Source organism: Ambystoma mexicanum, chromosome 4q (genome assembly GCF_040938575.1).
Source record: "Ambystoma mexicanum isolate Mex_15411 chromosome 4q, UKY_AmexF1_1, whole genome shotgun sequence".
NCBI classification, from domain to species: Eukaryota; Metazoa; Chordata; class Amphibia; order Caudata; family Ambystomatidae; genus Ambystoma; species Ambystoma mexicanum.
The window spans coordinates 475268459-475292465 of NC_090928.1; the positions used below are offsets into that span (position 1 = coordinate 475268459).

General features: G+C 43.6%; 1 protein-coding gene across 5 annotated transcripts in view; it reads left to right on the forward strand.

Moving 5' to 3' along the window:
* The window catches only part of FANCL (FA complementation group L), a 1272502-nt gene that overhangs the window by 213198 nt on the left and 1035297 nt on the right, over nucleotides 1-24007 (forward strand). For all 5 annotated transcript variants that reach the window (XM_069608050.1, XM_069608049.1, XM_069608048.1 and 2 more), the window contains one exon: nucleotides 2720-2780. In XM_069608050.1, coding sequence (XP_069464151.1) covers nucleotides 2720-2780 — 61 coding nt within the window. The remainder of the gene's footprint in view (nucleotides 1-2719; nucleotides 2781-24007) is intronic.

Sequence of the window (24007 nt, forward strand, 5' to 3'; positions counted from 1 at the left end):
CACTTTCATGTCAGCAAGGCGCTCTTCTGAACATTCACCTTCCAGCCTCTTCACCACTCTTGTTTTCCTGCCATACCACTAAGTACCATTTAAGAATATGATTTTGAATCTCTTCCTTTTGGCTTTGTCAATGTGAGTTCTTATACCAGCTTTAACTTTATGCAGCAATCACAAACAAACTTCCCCCATGAACACATTTAATTCGCCCCTTCTCTTCCTGTTATCCATATGCACTTAATAGTGTGGCTTGTTGTTAGTCTCTTTTGGCTTTGGGCAATGCTTGTATGTTCACTGAAACTCAGAATCTTAAAGTTCGGTCACTTTGGTTTCAATGCTACAATGTGTTCTGCTTTATGAAGGATTCTTCAGTTAGCTTTCACTTTAGAATCACTTTTAAGCCTACATGATTTGTATTAAAACCGTTTTTCTTCGTACTTCCAAAAAATAAAAATAGGGAGTACACATACTTCCTATGCCATGTACCTCTGCTTTCACTCGCACAGCTATATGGATATGTTCAAAGCAATAGTGCACATAGCACCGCAAAATGAAACTAATGTTAAATCCTGATCAGAAGAAGAAAGCATGTATATTTTAATGTGTCTGAATAACTGGGTGAAAAGTCATTATTACAAAATTATTTCAGTTTTCCAGTTAGAACCTATTTCTACTCGCTTATAAAATACTCCCATTGGGAATTGAACTTACATTTTTACTCCCTAAAGAATTATTTTACTCTTGACTTTACAAAAATAGGGAGTCAAATACTCCCACTTCCATATCTTAACTGGAACATTGCAGGTAACTATGCAAAATATGGTACAGATCAGTGAAACCGTGTGGAATTGTATAAGGAACAAAGCTTTGCAAAGCCACAAATGCCACAAACAAATGTTGACTTGTGCTGAAATCCAGGGAACGGGGTGGTGTGTCCAAATGTCATGGAGCCAGTATTGTCCGGAGGGTCCTAACCGGTAACTATGCAACATTTGGTGTAGATTGGTGAAATGGTGTGGAATTGTATAAGAAACAATGCTTCGCCACAAACCCACACATTTTCAATTTTATAAATATAGATAGATTATGCTTACAGCTCTATTAATTGCATCCTTCAGAGGAGTTGGGATGTTGGATGGTCCTTCAGCTTCTTTCATAGCATAACACCTTCTACTTATAGACAGTGAGATAGATAAATATGAATCTAGATCAGTCTCACGTTCAGTTAAAAGGCAGTCTACAAACGAGTTACTCAAATCATTAAGGAGCGAAACAGCGTTCATTTTTCTGGGGAGGTTGAGAGAGACCACTGTTGGGAGAGAAGTGAGTTAATGAGGAGAGCGTTGGGGAGACGGGTGGTAGATAGGGAGCGTTAGCAGGGTCTTGCGTGTTTTGCTGATTTTTTAATAGAAGTTGGAGGTAAAAGTTAGCAGAGAGACAAGAGAGGATGATATGAGTGGTGCTTGGATTGAGGAGAATCATTACCATCAGGTCCATGGCTAGTAAGATGGGGTTAGACGCTGAGATTGGATAATGGATTTGAGTAGTAGGAAGATATGGGCTCATCAAGAGCAGTGGTGAAGTTGTGAAGAGTCTTTGTAACCTCTAAGAGTGGGGAGCGATCTTTTTGCCAGTGGCATAGGCAGAGATAAATGGTGGTTCTCAGATGTAGGATGGCTGGGGACTGATCATAAGACCCCCAACACTACCCCAAGGATGTTGGGGGGAGGTAGTGAAGGCAGTTTGGGTGGCATGCATAGCTGCAGTGCGGTGGATCGAGCCATGATTGATGGTTATCACAGAGAGACTAGGGACATTGATGTCAGAGGTCAGTGTGAAATGCGTTTTTTGCAGGACTGGGCCTTCCAGAAGAGACCCCTGTATTTATCAGGAGGTGGAGCAGAGGGTGAAGAGGTAGATGGGGTGGGGGGGAGGTTGAGTGGCTGAAGGGGAACAGGTTTATGTAGATTTGTGTGGGAAGAAATAGAGGAGAAAAAGCAGCCTGGCTGTTGTTTAGGGGGAGAATGGAGGACTGGCATGGGAGAGGAAGTGTGAAGACCTCGGTAGAGGGGAGGGAGAGAACAGAAAGGAGTAGGAATGGTAGGAGCATGTTGAGTAGAGGACAGCAAGGAGAGGGGTATAGTGGTGCGAAACTGAAGGAGTAGGGGTGGCGCCTACCTTAGCAAGCAGATGGGGGGAGTGCCTAGGGAATGGGAATTGTGGCGTTTGGCATGTAAAGTCTGATTGTGAAGTCCGATTGTGGACATCAATAATGACCATCAGTTGGAAATTGTGGACCAACAGTACAATGGTTGGCAGCAATAGGTTAGAAGGTGACAAACATTACAAACTACAGTAATAGGCTGGTAGCAGCCAGCAGGTACAGACACAAATAGTGATGATCAAGACTTAACTGAGCAGAATGGTATATAGCCGGTTTATGCGGTGAGGACTATGGGCTACCTGGAAACAGGGCCCAACTAAGGGGGTTGAGGACTGTCGGAATGCCTGAACTGTACAACTTGAATGGAATAACGTTTGTTTAATTTTCCAAAGATGACAAATCTGGTACAGAGTAGAGATGATCTCGGAGCTGATTTGAATTTTCAGGTCGCAGCTTCCATCAGAAAAAACACAGATTGTTTGTGTCTAACTTTAGTCATGTTTTTAATCTGGTTTTGTGCAAGACAACATTAACATTTACAATCAATTTTGTTTGTAGACTACAGTGCAGCTGGCCGTTGAAGAAAGTACTACATGGATATCATCAAATAGTAAAGCAGGTACGATCCGCAAGGCACCTTCTTTGTGTTTTCAATATAAAATGTTATTAAAATAAGGTTTAGGTTTGTGGGCAAATGTTCGGTTCACATGTAATACAATGCAAGAAAGCTGGCAAAGTGCTTGACTTGGTAGCCTTTGCTCTTTTTTGATTCATGTGCTCCTGGACGACTTTGAAAAACAACATAAGACTAGCCATGGACTGTTGTAATATTTATTACTCCAACCCACCATCCATTTGATGACATTCTAACCATCTTGTGAGAGACAAAGTTCCCCAATCTTAAAATGTTCGGACTTTTAAGCCATTTTAAAATGTCTTTCACTTTGCAACTATTTTGACTGATTGAACTAAAGTGCACTTTTCCGTGCTGCTTGGGGTTAATGCAAATGAATGTTGGTTTCCAGAGGTTTTCAATGTTCTCCCGCCTGGTTTTTTAAAATGTTTGAAGGATTTACCTACCTGGAAGTACCCAAAACCTCATTTATACAGCTGCTTGAAAAGTACCCAGTCTTTGTGTGTTTTGACAGGTTATAATGAAATTCTGCTGGCTTGCAGTCTTACTTTTGTAATAGAGTGCTAACCCCCATTTTTGACACTTTTTTTTTTTTCTCACCTTCCATTGGTCTTGATTGGGTGGTTATTTTTATATATATATATATATATATATATATATATATACACCCCCCCCCCCCCCCCGGTAGCGGCCGTGTAGTTATGGTTATGTTGCTAAACCCATAGGAAGACCACTTTGTTCGGCAGTTCAGAACTTCCCTCCCCCTGGAGGAATCGTCCCCAAACTTTACAAAAAAAGTATATGGCCAGCTCTGGATTTATTCGCCAAGTTGGGTGAGGTTTCGTGCAGGGGGGGGCAAACATTTATTTTTCCATAGACTGACTGGGGAAAAACTTTGCGTGCGGCTACAGGGCGAATAGCTGGACGGATTTTCACCAAATTTGCGCCAGGAGCGGGGGCTTTGGTCAGAAAGCGTGCTTTTCTGTGTTTGGTGGAAATCCAACCAGTACCTTTGTTGCAAAGAACTGAAATGTATGTCTCAAAAAATTAGTGATATCTGAGTCCACTCTGCGGACCCATTTCCGTGTTCACTCCGCGGACCGAAGTCTCATTGGCTTCCAGTACGCTGTAATGTCGGCGATCATTGGACGTAGCTGGTAGTTGGCTGGAGGGGAAGTGAGCTGTACATCAATGTTTTTGGGAAACGCTGCAATGGTGGGAAATGCTGCCATGGTGTATCGGTGGATAGTGTTGTGGTCTGTGTGCCAAGGCTTTAAGCCATTGTGTGCATGGCTGGGCCTCTTGTACGTAGCAGTGTTCCCAATAAAATTACTCATATCTGTCTGCGCTCCGGCGTCCCGTTTCCCTGATCGCTGCGCAGTCAAAATGTTGATGGTTACGCAGTGTGCGGTGACGTGATGTGTGTCAAAGTTTTCCATAACGGCAGCATGTTGCATTGGAGGACAATGTGGCAGCGAAAGGTCCTGAAAAAACTTAGTTTACAGCATCTGGTGGTGGGAAGAAGGGATGGAAAGGGTGGGAGAGTAAGAAGTGGTTCATGTGATATCTCATTAGAAGAAACGGTGGTGTTCCAGCAGTATCCGTACATACATACTACGCCAATTTGCAGTTACCTCAACAGGGAACAATCTTGTGTGATCATTGCAGGCAGCCTTTGTTATGGTATGCCAGCTGCAGCAGCAATGTCTTTCTGTGATGAGTGGTGTCGGGCATATTTGCAGAAGGGGAGTGCATTCCACAAGACATGAACATTTAAACATAGCGTGTACTATGGTGTGCTGTGTGTGGTAAGTCTGTGGCCCCTTTGATGCATGGCTGCAGCCCTTGCACAGAAAAGTATGTCCACTGGTTGAAAAGGAATCTCCACTGGTTGAGCGTCGGTGCCACATTGTGTGTGTGTGTGTGGGTGGGTGGGTGGGTGGTTTGGCTGCATTGCAGACATTGTTGGTTCCATGGGTGTGGTGATTGGTAGAACATCCTACAGTTGTCGGTGTATGGGTGGAGATGCTGCAGTGACCGGTCCTGTAATTTGTACACTGGCTGCACTAATGGAATAGTGTACATATGGAAGAGGTTACGGTGCAACTGGTTCTTAAATGTGCTTCAGTGGTGTGCATTGTGCAGATTAGTAAGTGTTGCAGTGCACTATGCACCATTGCTACTATAAACGTATTAGAGTGTTGGGAACAGGACCAATGTTGTGAAGATTGTGTTCTTTGGTTGGCATGCTTACAATGCTCTATGATTGGAAGTGGGTAGCGGTGCCAAACACTGCAATATGGTTCTGCATTACGGTAAGTGGAACACGTGTGCTTGCATCCCTGCTTCATGGTGCAGCAGCGGTTGGGTGGAAGCGCTGGTTTCTATGTGCAAGAACCCGTGTTACGGAGTAGAAGATGACTCCGGAAATCTGGTACAGGCCATGCGAAAATTTGTCCATGCCCTAGGGTTGTTGGGCATTCTGCCTCCTGAGTATCAAGACTTCCAGGACGTATTTGAAAAGGAACAAGCCAATGTCTTACCACTGCATCAACCATATGATTGCCAGATTAATCTCATCCCTGGATCCCAAGCACTGTGCAGTCGGATTTACACTCTGACGGAACAGGAGAACACTCAATTGAAAGCATATCTTGACCAGTACCTCACTAACTGATTTATTTGACCTTTGAAATCTCCTACGCCCTCTCCCCTCCTTTTCGTGCCTAAGAAGAAAGGGGACCTTCGTACCTGCATTAATTATCACACTCTGAATCAGATCACAGTAAAGAACAGATATCCGCTTCCACTCATTCCGGTGTTGTTGGATCAGGTCAAGCAAGCTCAAATATTTATCAAGTTAGACCTCTGGGGGGGCCTACCATCTGATGTGGGTTAAGAAAGCGATGAGTGGAAAACTGCCTTCCGCCCCCTGTATGGCCTATATGAATATCAGGTGATGCCCTTTGGGGTGTGCAGCGCTCCTGCAGCTTTTGAGAATTTCATGAATGACGTGCTACGAGAGTTGTTGGATGTTTGCGCAGTGGTGTACATAGATGATATCTCGGTTTACTCAGCCACAGTCCAAGATCACATTTCTCAAGTTCGAGCTGTTCTTACCAAATTACGGCAACATCAGCTGTACATTAAGTTAGAGATGTACTCTTTCCATGTTACGGAAGTGGAGTTCCTGGGATTTGTTCTGTCGCAAAAAGGAATTTAGATGGATAATCAAAAAGTGGAAGTGATCCTTACCAGGCCATCTGTCACATCAGTAAAAGGAGTCCAAAGTTTTTGGATTCGCCAATTTCTATAGTCTAAATTGGTGCATCCTAATACCTCGTTACTTCGAAAGCACAGAAAATTCGACTGGACAGTTGAGGCTGAAGAGGCATTCAAGGCATTGAAGAACAAGGTCACTACATCTCCTGTGTTACAACACCTGCGACCTGATTTGCTGTTTTTGGTAGAGACCGACGCTTGTAGTGTCGCTATGGGAGCATTATTGTCACAAAAGAATCCAGATACAGGACAGTTGCATCCAGTGGCCTCTTGGTCTAAGAGGTTTTCTGCAGCAAAATTCAATTATACTATCACTGACAAAGAGTTACTGGCTATCAAAGCTGCCTTCAAAGTGTGGGGACATCACCTGTTAGGAGCTCGACACACCATCAACGTCATTACTGACCATCAGAATTTGCAATATCTGTGTTCAGCTAAGGCACAGTCATCTCGGCAGGTCCGCTTGGCTCTGTTCTTTGCAGAATATGATTTTGTCGTCACCTACCGCCCTGGGGTGTGTAACGGCAAGGCTGATGCCTTATCACGCATTGGGGAAGGTGAAGATGTATATGTTGCCACAGACCCAGTGAATATCATACCTGGAGAAAGACTGTTTGGACATGTCAGTGCTAAAGACTCTTCCTTAAAAGATTTGAAGGGAAAGATTTGACTCCATATGTCAGACGCAGAGTTGGAAGTCTGGGGGGGGGCTAAAGGGCCTCAGTGTTCTCTCCAAGATAATTTCCCGTATTTCCAAGGACGCTTATATCTGCCCACACAGACTTTGAAAGAACAGGTCTTAACTGACTAGTACAGCGCTCTAGTGGAGGGTCATCCAGGAATAGCTAAGACCACCGCGAAAATCAAGCGGTTGTACTGGTGGCCGACATGGTGCAAGGATATCATCACTTTCGTTCAGAACTGTGGAATATGCGCTCAGAATAAGTCTCAAAAGCAAGAACCTGTTGGTTTCCTTCAACCTTTAGCAGTCCCACCAGCTCCATGACCCACCATCCCCATGGATTTTATCACAGAATTGCCACCCTGTTCCGGTTTCAACACAATATTGGTAGTAGTGGACATGTTCTCCAAGATGGCTCACTTTGTAGCCCTGAAAGGGATTCCGTTGGCAACAGCCTTGCCTAAGGTCTTTCTGGAACACGTTGTACGATTTCATCGGTTCCCGTCGGCAGTGGTGTCGGATAGAGGAAGCCAATTTGTGCCCAAGTTTTGGAAAAGATGTGAAATAGCCAAGATAGAGGTGCGTTTATCTACTAGCCATCACCCGCAGACCGATGGACGAACGGAAGAAACTAATCAAACTCTGGAACAGTATCTCCGATACCTTCTACATCAAACCAATCACACATGGTTGGATCTTTTTTGGATTGCGGAGAATGCTTATAACAATTCAGAGCATACAAATACAGGATTTACCCATTTTACACCTTGTGCGGTTGTCACCCACGGACTTCAGTTTTCAATCCACCTGCATCTTTGGCGATGCTGGCAGTTCAAAATCTACATGAAAACATTGCACAAACTAAAGAAAAGGCCTTCACTCACCTGGTTGCAGCTAAAGCGAGTCCGAAAATGACAAGCACCGAAGAGACGCCCCGTGATATCAAGTGGGAGACAAGGTTTGGTTAGTTTCCAAACACATCACATTGAAAGGGCCAAGAAAATTGCATTCCAGATTTTTGTGCCCATTTCTCGTTGAAGCAATCAACCCAGTAGCTATGAAGTTGACTCTCCCTTACAATATGAGGATACACCAGGTGTTTCATGTCTCATTATTGAAACCTGTCTGTCCAGGAACACGAGTGCAAAAACCTCCAGCCCTGGTGATTATAGAGGGTAATCCTGAGTTTGCAGTAAAAGATATTTTACACTCTAAGGTAGTCAGAAGGAAATTGTTTTACCTGGTGGATTGGCAGGGATATGGCGCACAGGACAGAACCTGGGAGTCTAGTCCTGACATTCATGCCATCAGCTAGTAAAAAGATTTCACTAGAATCATCCGACTAAACCAAGGCTGGAAAGTCCATGCTTGGCAGGGGTGTTGGGGGGATGGGGGGGTGGTCGGGGAACTGTCATGATCACAACCAAGACCCCTAGGTTTGGGACATTCACAACTGTGCAGCAGGTCTGCCATGAGCAACCATGTAGGTCCCAGATGGGTCCTGGCCTGGCTTGCCAGGCATTCCTCATACTTATCACACACACATTAGTGGAACTCCTAGAAATTCACAGGTTTGGTGTTCCCCCAAGATGGCGGCATTATGAGCCGCTGGCTGGATTGCATGTAAGACCAGTAGTTGGGTGTACAGCCTATTTAAGCCCCGCCCATGCATTCTAAAATGCTTTGCGTTGTTACCGCTGACAGCGGCACGCTTTCCAACGCTCCTGTTCACAGACATGTAACGAAAAATAGAAGATACGTTAAAGACTTCTGAATTCACTAGAAAATCCACAGATAACAACTATGCTTGCCTGATACCATTCCGCAGTAGTTTGCTTACTAACCGCAGATATCTTGCTTGAGTTCCGCGCTCTGGTTCTGCAACATTTCCTCGGTTGCTTGTGTTAAAGCTCAGAATCCTGTGAAAACCAGAAAAACAAAATACAGACATTCATTTTCAAGCAACTAGCAACGCGCGCATACATACCTCAGCATTCCACAAACATCTCCAACTTCTGAGAGTCTTTGGGCGTGTTGCCATCTTGGCGAAGAAGACACAAGACTCCATGTGAGGTTTGGGGACTAAGCAGCGCCATTTTCAGTAACACGCTCAGACTTACCTCAGTTCCCTCAGACTCCGCTGTAGTTCCGTAAAACTTGCTTTGTTCCAAAAAGTCTTGTTTTTGTCACCTGCAATTATTGAAGATGCAAGACAGCCAATTAACCATTGCAGAGACAAGTAGCATTCCACAGCTCACATTCCTACTACAACAAGAGTCAAGATTCCGCAACAAATCGAACGAAGAACTAAAGACACTCACCCAGACGAGGCCGCTCCTCACACTGCAGTTAAGGCAGTCCAATTCCTCGGCCGCAAGAACTGCAGCCGCCTCACCAGTGACTTGCGCCCCTGTTAAAGAAGCAGGACGGTGAGCCTACTAATTATCACCCAGAGGTGAGAGCAATGTTAAACATGAGTACTGGGAAAGAAACACTATAGAACAGGAAAGTGTAGAAGGTTCTGGCCCATAGATATTTATTCTTGGCCCTTTCTCTCCACTACCACAGGGTTCCTACCACTCGCAGCAAGATCATAGCAGTACCCATAGAATCGGTGCAGCTCAACGCTACCGCAGAGATAAGGTAAGCGTTACACCTTTGAAAAGTAAATTGAAATGAGAAGTAGTTTACTCAAATGCGCCAACTTTGAAAATTAGATTAGTCTTGGTGAGTCGGTCGACACGTGTTTCTCCATTGTAAATCACAATGGTTCACCAGGAGAGCGAGTTATTCCTACTCAAGATAGCATGATTGTGAGAAAAAAAGAAAAGAGAAAAAAGACAGAAATGTCACATACTTTATTCTGTTTACAGGTGCAAACTATTTTATATATTTCCTAAATCAGTCGCTTATGTTAAGTAATTTTCATTTTTTTGACTCACCCTTTTGATTCCTTCAGTAACAAATTATAAATGCCTTGAATTTGTCCGATTTAGTTTATCTTGGTATTTTTTAGGCAATATATCAAAGCTGCTTGCAGTTGCTAATTTTTCCAGCTTTTTACTGGTGATTTGTTGTAGATTATCTGTTTGAAAGAGAAGGCTTAGTGAGATACATACTAAAAAAAGTTTTTTCGTTTTTAAAGCGTTACACCTTTGTAGGTTATTACCAGAATTCTCCACTGTCACACACACCAACGGTCCCACACTCCTATCCGTTTAAGACTGGGATGAGGAAGAGGCAACTAGGAGTAATGCACACTCCATTCTGTGCGCACCACTGTGGTACTGGGACAAGGAAGAGGACTGTGGAACGTCACTATAATGGTCAGGCATATCCCATTAACAAATGGTTATTGTGGTCTGGCAAAGGACTTGCACCTGCAGCCACTTGAGAGGCTACAGGTGCATAAATGGAAGAGAGATGCACCTGGAAAGAGAACTGCTGGGAGCAGCAGGACGCAGCAACCCGATGTGGAGCAGGCTGGAGAGGGGCCGTTGGAAAAGGACGCTGGGCGCCACAGGAGAGCAAGAAAGACGTTGAGGCCAGATTGTGCTGTGAGAGGGTCCAGAGCACTGCAGGATCCTGAGCCGCATGTCACCCTCTGGAGGCGTGGGACACGGAAGCCTCCAATATGCTGCAGGAAAATGTTTAGAAGAAGCGAGCATCCCGACGAGAGAGGGGAGCGAGCAAAAGCTGATGAGGAATGCAAAAGCACCAAGAGGAGCGGCCATACACCAGGTGTGAGGGAGAGGGTTCACTCATGCCGGGGCGCTCCAGGGGCTTGGTGTGGGCAAAGGAAGATGCTGATCGAGTGAAACCCTGTAATGAATGGGTCTGGTGACAGAATGGAACATATTGAATACTGAACAAGCTGCAAAGTACATAAAGGAATAGTGCCATCAAAAATGTCATTGGCTCAAAAGATGGGCCATGATAAAAAATATATATAAAAAATATTTATTAAAGTTCCTATGTAAACTTTTGAGCAAATGAGGCTCAAAGTCACACATTTCAAGCACTAGGAGGCATCCATTTTGTGTGCTTGTGTTAATCTCTGCCCTTGCGGCACTAATGAAGCAAAAGCAAGCCAGCTGTAATAAACAAAAGCTACCAGCAGGTGACTTTTGCTTCATTATTACCGGAGAGCAGAGATTAACACAAACTGCTGCTGGCAAGTGCTTTAAATTTCATTCTTTTTTCAAAGCTCTACAAAATAAATCTTTTGGGACAATAATATTTTTAAGCGCACTATTCCTTTAATGAGTTATTGAATACCAAATTAAGGAAACGTTATGTAAAACATATGAAAATACCGCAATAATGAAAAGAAAGTAGTGTAAATTTACGAATTAAGTGAAAATACGTAAGAAGCATTTATGAACTATGTGAAAGTTAAAGCCAAATGAAAGCCAGTAATGAAAACTTGTGAAGCAACTGATAAGCAGTATTGGATGGTGTGAAAGCAAGGTGGGGACAAGGAAGAAACCACAAGGTGAGTTGTGTGAAGGTGGCGTTTTGACAGAGTCAACAGACTGTCAAAGTGAAACAGAAGTATATATGGACTAATGACACAGGACCAGAGAGGAAGCCTGTGTTGGCAAGGGCGTCCAATGAGAATCGATGAACATTGCAAAGTGCCTAGGGTTATCGGTTGTGTGACCTGTGATGGGCAAACAGTGTGGTCCGACAACTGCGCCTAGATAGAGTAACGCCTACTTGGGGTGAACGAAGGAAAGTCAAGAGTCAAGAGACTGAAGCGGTTTTGCATAACAAGTGTCAAAGTGACTAAATAGCAAAGCCAGTTAAATGAATTGTTGCAAAGCATGAAAGGCTACAAAGTGGATTTGGAAGCAATGCTGACAGTTGAACTAACTGAATTTGAAGCTAGGAGAGCTGCCTTCTTAGGGAAGGGAACCCTGAGGACTTTTGGAATTGTGTAGAACTTTGGGATGGGGAAGCTGAAAGCAAGCCTGTAGCTGGAAGAAGCTTGGAACTTTGTTGAACACCATTTCTTTGGTTGCTGACATCCCTACACATTGTATATCTTTAGTTGTGAGGGCATGTGTAGGTTTTGGAAACAGACAGACTTTTGAGTTGAGCTTTGACACAGACTATCCTTAATTTCTTTAGGTAGGAAAAACTCACTTTAGTATAGGGCAAGTTCGGTCTTACTCCATCCTGACATTTGAGAAATAAATCATTCATTTTAAGAAAGGTGAATCTGTAGTCTGTGTCTTACTTCATGATGCCTTCACAGAATGAAGTGTATTTGTATTTTATTAATGTTTAAAGTTCTATACATATTAAATGTAAATTTTATCAATGAACATTATTTTACTTATGTATTATAATTAATTATATTACAGATTAACAAATGTTGTATTTTAAATTTTTTAAATATATGATTTTGATTGGGCTGTTTTTGTTTACTAGAATGTTGTGTTTTATATGTAGTAAATACGACTATTTACAAAACATTTTATAGTTATTGATATTATATGTTTAAAAAATTTTAATTGAGCATAATTTTTATTGTGTTTTGAGTTATATAACACACATACATGTTAAGAATTGCAAAAAAATTTTTAGGCAGGATTTATATTTATTTAACCATACATAATTGTATTGTAGTTTGAAAATATGCAAATATTTTATTATAATGCATTAACTAGTATTAAATACCAACCACCAACTTTATACATGGGTAGGAAAGAGCACATTTTAAAGAGTAATTTTTTTTTCTTCGATATGTATGCTATATTTGCATTATATATGCAGTATATATGTAAGGGTATTCACATAATAGTCTGTCATTTTCTTACTGTCCAGCACTATATTTTACTGTACACTGTCTCACTATCTTCTCATGTTTGCTTCCTCAATGTAATTGGCGCTTAGTTGCCCCAGGGTTAACAGCACCATCTACAAATGTAAAAAATAAATATTGTACACAAAACATGGTTTAAATATTTACTTCTTAAACGTATGACTTAATTGGTGATACTTTAAGTTCTGCAAATGAGAAGCAGTATTTGTTTTGTTTACTGCAGTTCTTGTTCAACATTTAAGTAGCCTTAAAAAAAATAAGCATACTCTGATCAATAGTCTGTAAAGTTGGAAGTGGCACGTAATCACCAACGTTATAGTTAGATGCTACATGTTCATGTGCTTTTCCTACTGTTACACTTTCCATTTATTTTCTTTTATGATTTTTTTTTTAGTTGTACTAACTAAAATGGACCTGTTTTTTTTTTAATTGAAGTTTCCTTGGTTGTTTTATTTTTATAAATATTTTAAAAATATATTTGAGTATGTCTATGTCGCATATGTGCCAACATTGGTGAATTTCCTAAATTAGATCTTTGAGGGTTACCCCTTTCTAAATGTTTTTTTGAAGATGGTGTAAATTACTTGAGTAACATTTCAGACACCATCTGGTTCAGGAGTTTCAAAGTAGTTCCAAATCCAAAATCTTAAGTTGTCAAATGGAATTGTTCCAGAGGGAGTTATGTATTTTGGTGATGGTTTTTGGTTTTTCTAATACCACTGCTTGATGTGCTTGTATCTCTATCAGTTGTAGGGACATTTTGTTGTGATGTTTCTTTAATAGTAGAGCTTTCCGACATACAAGTTAACGAAATACCAGTAATAGATACGTTATCTTTTATCGGTTTATGGGCCACACCAGTTTTTCTTGATAAAATACTATTTCTTGAAATAGAAGTTCTTTTTTTGATGTTGCAGGAGTTGGCATTGGCAAATCACGTATTTTATTTTTAGGTATACGAAAAGTTTTCTTTTTTGAAATACAAGTAATCAGAGTGCTACAATGCATTTTTTTGGCTAAATAAAAGTACGTTGCACTGTTGAAATGGTACTAGTAGTAGGTGAATCTTTTTTTGGAGCTTCTATAATGAGTAGTTTAGACTTTTGAAATAGTACTAGTCATGGGGAAAATATTTGTTATTTCTGGGAATTTGTGGACTTAGAACTGTCGGAATAGTAGTATCTTTTATGTTTTATTTGGTGTAACATCACGTTAGGTTATTGAAACAGTGCTAGAACTGTTACTAGGCAATGTAGGTTGTATTATTGTTTGAGTAAGAGATGCTTGGACTGCTGAAACATTCAAATTTAGACTGAGTCCTTTCTATTAATTTTAATTTGTTGACTTTAGGAGTTTGGCATGTTGAATTAAATTGTTGAGGTGTGGTACAGGTAGCCTCATTGGTAACATTCGGAGCATTGGAAAAGTACATTTGGATTTTCAGTTGTTTCTTTTTAAGGACTTTTGGATACTGAAGTGAAGACTTCAACTAGTGCGCTAAACATTGTTGTTTCCGTATTCACTTGTTCTTTTTGAAATGTGGGAGGAACGTTTAAAATTGAACATTTTATGTAGTCCCCCTGCACATTACTGCATTATATTTTGAGCAGATACCGCAAACTGCCATGTTTAAACAACTGTTTCTCTCTTAGTCTTTGCTGTGTATGTCTTCACTTCATGTGTAGCTATGCTCACCTTCGCATCTCTCATTTCATACTGGAAGTGTTCTCGCCTGCCTCAGAGCATGTGTGAATCTTTGAGACGTATGTTCACCTTCACTAAATGTATCACGCTATGCTGCTGTCCTGATAACACTGCGTGTAAGAATGCAGCTTGTATCAAAGACTTGTATAGTGGGACTTGGTTCCCTACTTGCAACATTGTTTCAGTGTGATTCCTTACCCTATCTGGACCACCTCTTCCTTTGAAATGCATGTTTTCCTTTGGGTATAAGGTAACGGTGCATGGAGGGAGGGGGTTCTCTCTTGCGCCAAAGTCTTGCACTGCCGTTGGTTTGTTTTTGTCCTGTTGTTCGCTTTTTACGAATACATTTTTTACCAATCAGCAGAATAGTCTTTTCCTTGTCAGAAATATACCTTCTACTACTTCTCCTGTAACATTACCCGTAGTTGGCACAGTTGTAATGTCCCTGTCCTATTGTGAATAGTTTTTTTTTAACTTCCTGTTCGCTAATGATGTGTTTGCTTTTGTGTTCCTTTTTTATGTTCTTTTTTGGAGGAATGTTTGTGGTGTTTTTCCTAATGTTTTTCACTATTTATATAGTTATTTTTCATGCTGGTGTTTCCCAGCTGACATTAACAAAGGATAATTTTGTTTATTAGAGGAACGCAAGCTTTGTTTTTTATTTTTACACTTTTATTTTTAAAAGACAATTGTGTTTTTGTTTTTTTGCAAGAACCCAAATTTTATTTTAGCTTTGTTATAATTGCACATGTTTAAATAACAAAGGGCCTTTTTATAAAGGAGAATAACGTGTTACTTTTATTATTAAATGTTTTGTAGAAAACACAATTTTATTTAAATTTATCAGACAAAAAACAATTTGGTTTTTCTTTTAACTTTTCACATTTTAGTTGTACTCCTACGTCCCGTCCCCTTTCCTCCATACTTATGGGACATCACTCCGTCCTGTGGGACGGGACCGGAGCACTTTGTAAAAAGCATCCACATTTTTTTTAAAAAAAATGTGTCCTTCCACTCTTTCTTGTGCGGGGCCTGGCATGCAGCCATAACCCCGCCCACCTTGGCTCCGCCCCGCGCATGCCCATCAGTCCTTTTCTCCGCTTGTTCGGGACTGGACGCACTTGCATCCTCGGAAGATTTTATTCCTTTTTTCCTCTCCTGGCTCTTGCTAGCGATCATCTACTAGTCTGTCTATGTCGTTCAAACTAGACTTTCCAGATTGTTCATCGTGTCACTGACGCTTCGCGAGGGCGGATCCCCATCCTCTTTGTTTAGAGTGTTTGGGTCCGGATCACCGTTGGGACTCTTGTTTTTACTGTGACTCCCTTTCGGTCCGGCTCTTCAGCGTCAGTTGGAGCGGTGGGAGGAGGTGTTCTGACAAACTCCTCCTTCGCATTTTCAAGCATTCATCAACGAAAAGAGGCGCCCGGCAAGTTCTTTACTTTTCAGACCACCCAGGCCGGGAGACACCTTTCCGGGTTCCTCCTGGGCTGGGAGGGGCGTTGATCGCTCTGTCACCGCGGTTCGCCCTGAGGTGCCCGTTGGGTCTAATAATTATAGCAGAGTTTTCTCTGAGGGTCTCCGTAAGGGGCCTGTGGATACCGGGGTACATTCCGAGGCCCCTCCTGTGGGGGCTGCTTGTAGGCCCGGTTCTACTGGGTCGTGTGGTACCTGAGCTTGCTCTGAGGCACCTCTGTTGACTTCCCTCAAAAATGAGACCGGGGTTCGCCCGAGGCCTCGGCGGGGCTTGGTATTACCGAACGGATGTTCGAGGCCTGCGCCAGTAAGGCTGTTACCGGACTTGGGTCCGAGGTCCCTCGCACAGAGGCTAAAGTTACCAACATTTCTGAGAGGCCTGGCAAGGCCTTATCGGTGAAGGTTGTTTCTCATCGCTCCCGCTCTTGTGGCGATGCCAGATCTGTTGAGGGGGCAAAGAAGGAAAGTTCTTCTTTTACCAGCAGTGCCGAGGTTCTTCCTGGGAAAGCTAATTTGGCGATTGGTATGTCGCAGAAACATTCCAGGCCACATAGTACCGGCTCGGCCGAGGTTCCTTGTATTAAGGCTAAAGTTAAGACCCCTGATCTATCGACTGGGACCCCTGCCTCACTTCCTCACGTGCCGCAGTTCCCCTCAGGTGATGACAAAATGGCGCCCGTTCCCGCCACGACCACGGCGGCCATTTTGGGTGCTGCCCCTAAAACACGCCATTGGCCTCAGGTGTAGGGCTTGGTTCCGTGGGTGAACATAGGGTGCCTTGTGTGCATCCTTATCGGCCAGTTTATGATTGGAATGCCCGGATGCCCCTTCCGCACAATGTTTCGTTGCCTACCGGGTCGGCACCCTCGATTTATGTGGATACGTCGGTGGAGGGGCCGGTGTGGCACCCTTCCCCGTTACGTCCCTGGAATTGGTCCCCTCATGAGAGGCTTCCTCTGGTTTCAAAACAGTCCCCAGAGGATGCCTTTTTCAGCAAATTTCAACTGCTCATGCGTGCCGACCCCATGAGGGAATATTTCAAAGGACTTTTTTTTTAGGGAGATATGTCCGCCCGCGCCTCTGGCTCCACCCGTGCCTCCGGTGGTTCTGCATTTGCCCCTTTTGTCCCCCGTGGACAAGGCAGCACCCGACATGATTCAACAGGATCCTGACATGTCGGATGACGCGCAAGGCGATCAAGACAACGAGGACCTGCCCCACTCTATCAGAGCTTTTCATGACCGGGTACTGGACATGATGTGCTTCTTGGATGTTCCCGAGGCACCCGCTCCACAGGAGGGTGTGCTTTCTGGGGCATTCACCCTGTCTCCTTTGGAGCGTACCGGCCTGTTCTTGCAGAAGGACGTTCTGGCCGAGGTCCGCAGGGTCTGGGAAAAGCCACACTCTGGACTTTTCGTCATTAAGAAAATTGAAGCACGGTACAGGCTGCATTCTTCGGAAGAGGTGGCCATGTCATCTTGTCCGCCACCCTCCTCCACAGTGGTGGCCGCGGCCACTTTGCAGTCCAGGCCTGCAGCATCCTCTTCCACGACGGCTACTCAGCTTCTGGGAAAGGAGGATAAGCTCCTTGACTCCCTTAGGAGAAAGATTTGTGCCAACTCGGCCTTGCAGCTCAGGCAGGCCAATGCTGAACTGGTGTTAGCGGGGGATAATATGCGGATGTGGAAAGGTCTGTCGGAGTTTATTCCGGTCGAGAAGCTGGAAGACTTCAGAGCAGGATTATCCGATGCCAGAGTCTTGGCCCAGGATCTCCTGGAGGCTGCGGCTCATCACGTAGACACCTCGGCTCGGGGCCTTATGCTGGGGGTTGATACCTCACGGCAGGCGTGGCTGCATGCTACTAAATTCTCGAAAGAAGTGCAGGACAAGGTGTTAGACTTTCCGTTTGATGGTAAGGAGCTCTTTCATTCTACAAAAGATTTAGAGCTGACCAAGACGAAGGATAGCACTCAGACAGCGAAGTCCTTGTCGGTCCTTGTTAAAGCCCCTTTCAAAACCCAGAGACCATTGTCGCAAAGCTGACCCTCCTCTGGCTTTAGGAGCTTCCTAGACCGGAAATCTCGCAGAGTGGATACCCCTTCGGGGAATAACCGCCGGAGGCAACAACAGACCCAGTTTTTCTCCCGCTCCTCAGCATCCTCCTCGGGTTCAGGTGGCAACACCACAGAGAAACCTACAAAATGAGGGTTCTCCACACTCGCACAAGACCCCGGTGGGAGGACGCATCGCATCTCATCTGGAGGTGTGGCAGACATCACCGAAGTCAGATGGGTCTCGTCAGTCGCTACCCCCTATCCCACCTTTCAACCCTCCTTTTCAGCTGTCTGGCTCGCCCTCCCTCAAAGCCGAGGTCCAGAAACTTCTAGACCTCAGAGCTGTAGAACCCGTTCCCCTTGGGTAGCGAGGGGAGGGATTCTACTCCCGGCTGTTTACGGTGCCAAACCCAGCTGGCCTGCGCACCATCCTAGACCTTTCCCAGTTCAATCTTTTCCTACCCCAAGAGAAATTCAACATTATCACGCCCGGCCAGATACGGTCCTCCTTGCAGATGGGTGATTGGCTCAGTGTAGTGGATCTTCAGGATGCGTACATGCATATTCTGATTTGGAATCCACACAGGAGAGATCTCCGTTTCTCTTTGGGATAGGAGCACTTCCAGTTTCGAGTGCTTCCTTTCGGCCTCAGCTCTGCGCCGCGTGTCTTCACGAAGATGTCGGTGATTGCGGCCTATCTTGTCTGCAGGGTATCCATGTGTATCCGTATTTGGACGACTGGCTCTTAAGCAGTCCTTGCCCGTTGAAAGCAGCGGGCAATCTTCAGTCTCTCCTTTAGCTCCTGTTCCATCTTGGGCTGTCGGTGAACTGGCGGAAATCTTCCATGACGGTCTCGCAGGACTTGATTTTCCTGGGTTTTCGCTGGAACACGATCGACTGCAGAGTGTACCTGACCGGGAACAGAATGGCGGATCTGTTAGCCACTTGTCAGATGTATGCGCAGTCGGAGAGAATATCGGCCTGGTGGTTCCAGAGGCTTCTGTGCCTCATGGCCTTGTGCGTGTTGGCTCTACCTCTTGCTTGTCTCAAGATGAGGCAGACTCAGATGGCTCTTCGGAGTTCTTGGCGTCAGGCTGTGGACCCGGATTCCAAGCTGATAATGATTCCGGCTTCCATGAGAGTGGACCTGGAATGGTGGTCATCTCTCAGCAACCTGTCGGTGGGTGCGGGGTTTCAGGACCCAGTCCCTACGGTTACGATCACGATGGACTCCTCCCTCCCTCCCGGGCTGGGGTGCGACGTTAGATCTCGGATCTCTGGTCGCCTCAGGACAAGCTCCTCCACATAAATCATTAAGAGCTTCCGATCTTCCTAGCGCTCAGGGCGTTCAGACCGATCATAGCCAACAAGGTGGTCTGCATACGCACGGACAATGCAGTGTCGATGTATTACATCAACAAGCAAGTGGGAACCAAGTTTCCCCCCTCTTGTGGACCTGTCCATCCAGATTTGGGAGTGGGCTGTGCTTCATGGTGTTTGGCTGCTTGCAGTGCACATTCCTGGGCCAGCTGAATGTCACAGCGGATGCCCTCAGCCGGCAGACAGTGGTCAGCTACGAGTGGGAGTTGAAGGCGGAGGTCTTATCATGGATTTTCTTGCGTTGGGGCACACCGGAGGTGGACCACTTCGCTACGGCGGTAAACAAGAAGCTTCCTCAGTATGCCTCCGGAGCGGGGCTGGGAACCTCCATGGCACAACATGAGAGCTTACGCCTTCCCCGCCTCTGCCTCTAGTTCACCGCGCAATTTGGAAGCTGAAGAACTCTGAACTGTTCCCTTCTACTCATAGCCCCGTGGTGGCCGGCCAGGTTTTGGTTCTCAGAACTTCAACACCTGTCAGTGTATCCACCGATCAGGTTACCAGTGACCCCCGATCTTCTTCATCAGGGAGAACAGCAGATGTGGAACCCCTCCCCACAATCGCTCAGTTTGGCGTCATGGTTCCTGAGTTCAAGTCTTTAGAACATCTTAACTTGTCTGCGGGTAACATGCGTATTATCCAAGCAGCCATGAAACCCTCGACTAGGTCCCAGTACAGAGGCAAATGGCTCAGGTTCTGTCATTGGTGTTTAAACAGGCAGTTGGACCCAAGGGGGGGGCTACAGTTGACACAGTCTTGTCCTTTGTATCCTTCTTAGCAGAGTCGGGTGTCCATGTTCTGTCATGCAGAACTTAGCTTTCAGCGGTTTCCGCTTACCTTTCTACGGACCAATGCTCTTACTCCCTGAGTAACCCAGTGGTTAAGAGGCATTTTGCAGGCTTCACACGTCTCTATCCTCCAATTTGTAGTCTGCACCCATCGTGGGATCTAAATGTGGTCCTGACGGCATTGTCATAAGCCTTTCGAGCCAATGGCCACGGTGGACCTCAAGTACCTGTCCTGGAAAGTGTCCTTTTTGGTCCCCGTTACGTCAGCAAGGCGGGTGAGTGAGCTCCAGGCCTTGTCGGTGGAACATCCCTTTTTGGTCTTTCACAAGGATAAGGTAGTCCTACGGACAAATCCTGCTTTCCTGCCGAAGGTGGTAACTGAATTCCATCTGAATCAGTCGATCTCTGTGCCGGTCTTTTTTCCGAACCCTACCTCGGAGGCAGAAAGGGTTCTGCATTGTCTCGATGTCAGAAGGGCTCTTAAGTTATATCTAGACAGAACTTCGGAGTTTAGGAGTTCTTCTCAACTGTTTGTGACTTTTGGTAACCCTCAGGGTAAGCAGGTGTCTAAGGCGACTATTTCTAGGTGGATCGCCGCCTGCATTAGAGTCTTTCACTGTCCAAGGGCTGAAACCTCCTAAGGGTATTCATGAACAACTAGTGCGGGGCAAGGCAGCCGCGGTTGCTTTTCAGAAGTATGTCCCCTGGGAGTCCATCGCTAGGGCAGCTACTTGGGCCTCCCCATCTGCTTTTTGTAAGCATTATTGTCTTGACATGAGCTCAAGAGCTGATGCTCAGTTTTGTCAGGCTGTGCTGAAGAACCTTTTTCAGTAAGAGGTATTCCATCCACCCGTAGTTCCTGTTAGGAGTGCTTGGGAATCTCCCATAAGTATGGAGGAAAGGGGACGGGACATAGGAGTATAACAAGGTTACTCACCGTAGTGACCACCTTACTCCTAGTCCATAGTCCCCTTTCCGCCATATGCTCGCCCGCCGTCCCCTCTAAAAAGGTTCCTCTGTTATTGCTAATAGGTCTCTGACCTGGTGATAGACAAGGACTGATGGGCGATGCGCGGGGTGGAGCCAAGGTGGGCTCCCACAGGACGGAGAGATGTCCCATAAGTATGGAGGAAAGGGGACTATGGACTAGGAGTAAGGTGGTCACTATGGTGAGTAACCTGGTTTTACATGTTTTTTTGTTTTTACCATAAATCTTACTTCCAAGAGCTATGATGATAATTTTGTTTTTTCTTCTCAATATTAGATTGACTTGTATTTTATCTTGCATTAATGTTGATATTTCATCTACAAAAAACAAGACTGGTTATAATAATAAAAATGTGTATGTTAATGACAATGGGCCTCATTACGAGGTGGGCGGTAAGGGATACCGGGCACCATTAAGGAGACTGGTGCCGGTAAACCCTTACCGCCCAAATCCGAGGTACCTTAGCGGGAACCGTAAAGGACATGTGGTCTGACCACACGTTCTTTACGGGACCCGTTAAGGGACCTTGGAGCTAATAACGCCTTCCCCCTTTCCATTGAGACCTATGGGGGATCAAATGGGAATAGGGAATGGCATTTGGAATGGGGACTTACTGGGTCCGCCTAGGGCGGAATGTCCCGGTAAGTCCCCACTCATCCAGACCGGACCCGGACACGATTTTGGAGGCAGCCATGGCTACCTCCAAAGTCGGAATGAGGCCCAATGTAATAATAACATATTATTTAAAATATGTAAAATGTTAAAATCAGTAAGCAACATGTTTTTTTATTGACGCTAATAATGTTATTGATAATGTTTAATGTGCACACCTGTTAAACCTGTGAAGCATTTAAAGTGTAGAAACTGGTTGAACCTATAAATGGTATGCTATGGCATACATTCTAATTCATTAACTTGACTGTAAAGCATACAAAGTTGTTGAACTGCTCAATGAAGTTGTACATTTGGAATTGTGAAAGTACAGTATGTGTGACCAACTGTACGTTGTAATTTGTTAAATCACTTGTTACATATGCCTAATGGATGCTCTTTAGCGTACACACCAGTAGAAGATATAACGTTTCTGAAGCGTGTAATTAGTATTATAGTGCATAAATGCATATTTGCTGTTAATATTTATTGCTATATAGCATTACAAAAGAAGTAACTGAATTAATAGGACACTTGTTTTAACTGTCCCTAATACATGGTTATTAAACATACACACCTGTTGAAGCTATTACGCGTATCAACTAGTTGAACAAACAAATGGTATGCATACAGTTGTATTTGTAGTTAATATTTCATGAAATATAGCATTATGTTCACAAAAGTCTTTGTTGCATTCAATGGTAAATGTAGACTTTAAAATTACTATTTTACTTACCTGGCTCTGTCAAAGAGTCCAAAGGAGTTGTTGACAATTTGAAAATTTGCTGAATGGAATAGGCATACATTAATTATTTTAAAGTAACAAATTATAAATTGCAAAAGTTTAAAAGGAGGCCAAGGGAAATTAGACATTAGATAAGTGTAACATTAATTATGTGTGCTGATTATGTTATACGTACTGTTTGACATATACACTTGTTGAAGCTTTAAAGCCCATCACATATGATGATTTGTTTATTTGGATAGAAAATCCATTAAACAGTCACACTGTATCAACATTTCATTCATGAAATCAACAACATAGAATATAATAAGATCAATAAAATGAATAGAGATAAAGATGTTACACATCAAAAGGAGTAGATCAAAGCTATTTGACAGTACTTAAAAGGCCATAACCAAACCACAATGATTCAAGATAATAGAAATCCAAACAATTATTTCTCACTTTCATTGGCCTCCTCAAGTAGGGCAGAAAAGCCCAAGCCACATACAGCGAATCAGCCTTGAGGAGATAATATAAATCTGGACAGCACTGTGTAAAATTCAGTAGCCTTAAAAGGGGAAGAATATTTTTTTCCTTAAGTGCGAGCATAGAGGGCAAAAAAGAAAAACATCCAGCAAATCCTCCCTTGGCGAATCACACATCGGACAGCAAGGATCTTCAGGATATCCCTGTTATTTTCATGTGTTAACTCTCAGCTTAAGACTATTAAAACAGGCTCTTGTGATTAACCAACAATCTGATTTCTTGTTAATTTTAATTACTGTTGAGTCCACACAACTAACAATAGCATGGGCTCTATTAGCGGTCATTACCAACTCTCTTGTTTCACGCTGCACTTTAGTAATATTTACAAAAATGTTCTTATAAGTGTTCTTCTGTTCAACACTCAAAGACATTTATCTGGTAGAGGTTAGTTATAATATAATTTAGCCATGTAATCTTATTCCAGCCATCTCCAGTTAGATCAAGTAATTTTGAAAGATAGATTGAGGCCTCTAGATAAGCATTGTACTAGGCCTTTTTAGACATTAAAATCTTGTAAATATGACAGCTTTATTGTTTACCTGCGTATCATTTACGCATCAGTTGAGAGCAGATGGCAGTGCAAAGGTCAGGTTACTTGACAGAAACCCTAACGCTTCTTTTGATTTTGATCTACATAGATGAAATTGCAGGAGAATCCTCTGAAACAAAAATGTTTTCTCTGAAGCCTTTCAGAAATCACCAGTACAGTAATCTAATGAATGGTTTGTTTCTGTTCAGCTTCTGCTGAGTTTTGTGTCTAGATGATCATGGTGTAAACAGAAGCATTTTCTTTTCCTAGCATTTTACGATAATATGATTAAGAAGACACAAAACTAAATTATCTTGTGTAACAAATGATGCTTTTTGTCAGTGAAAGCAAACCTGTATTGCACAAGTATTTTTCAGAATTCCTGTGCTGTCATTTATCATCAAGATGCATCTATATGGTATGTTAATACACATTATTGTGTAGGAGAACGTTTTCCACAAATGTTATACATTGTTTGAAATCGGTCACCTTTGCTGAACAACTGTTTTGTTTCTAATGGGTCGTATTCATTTTGAAGTTTTGTCATGTTTTGGTGGCCTGTTGTATACTTTTTA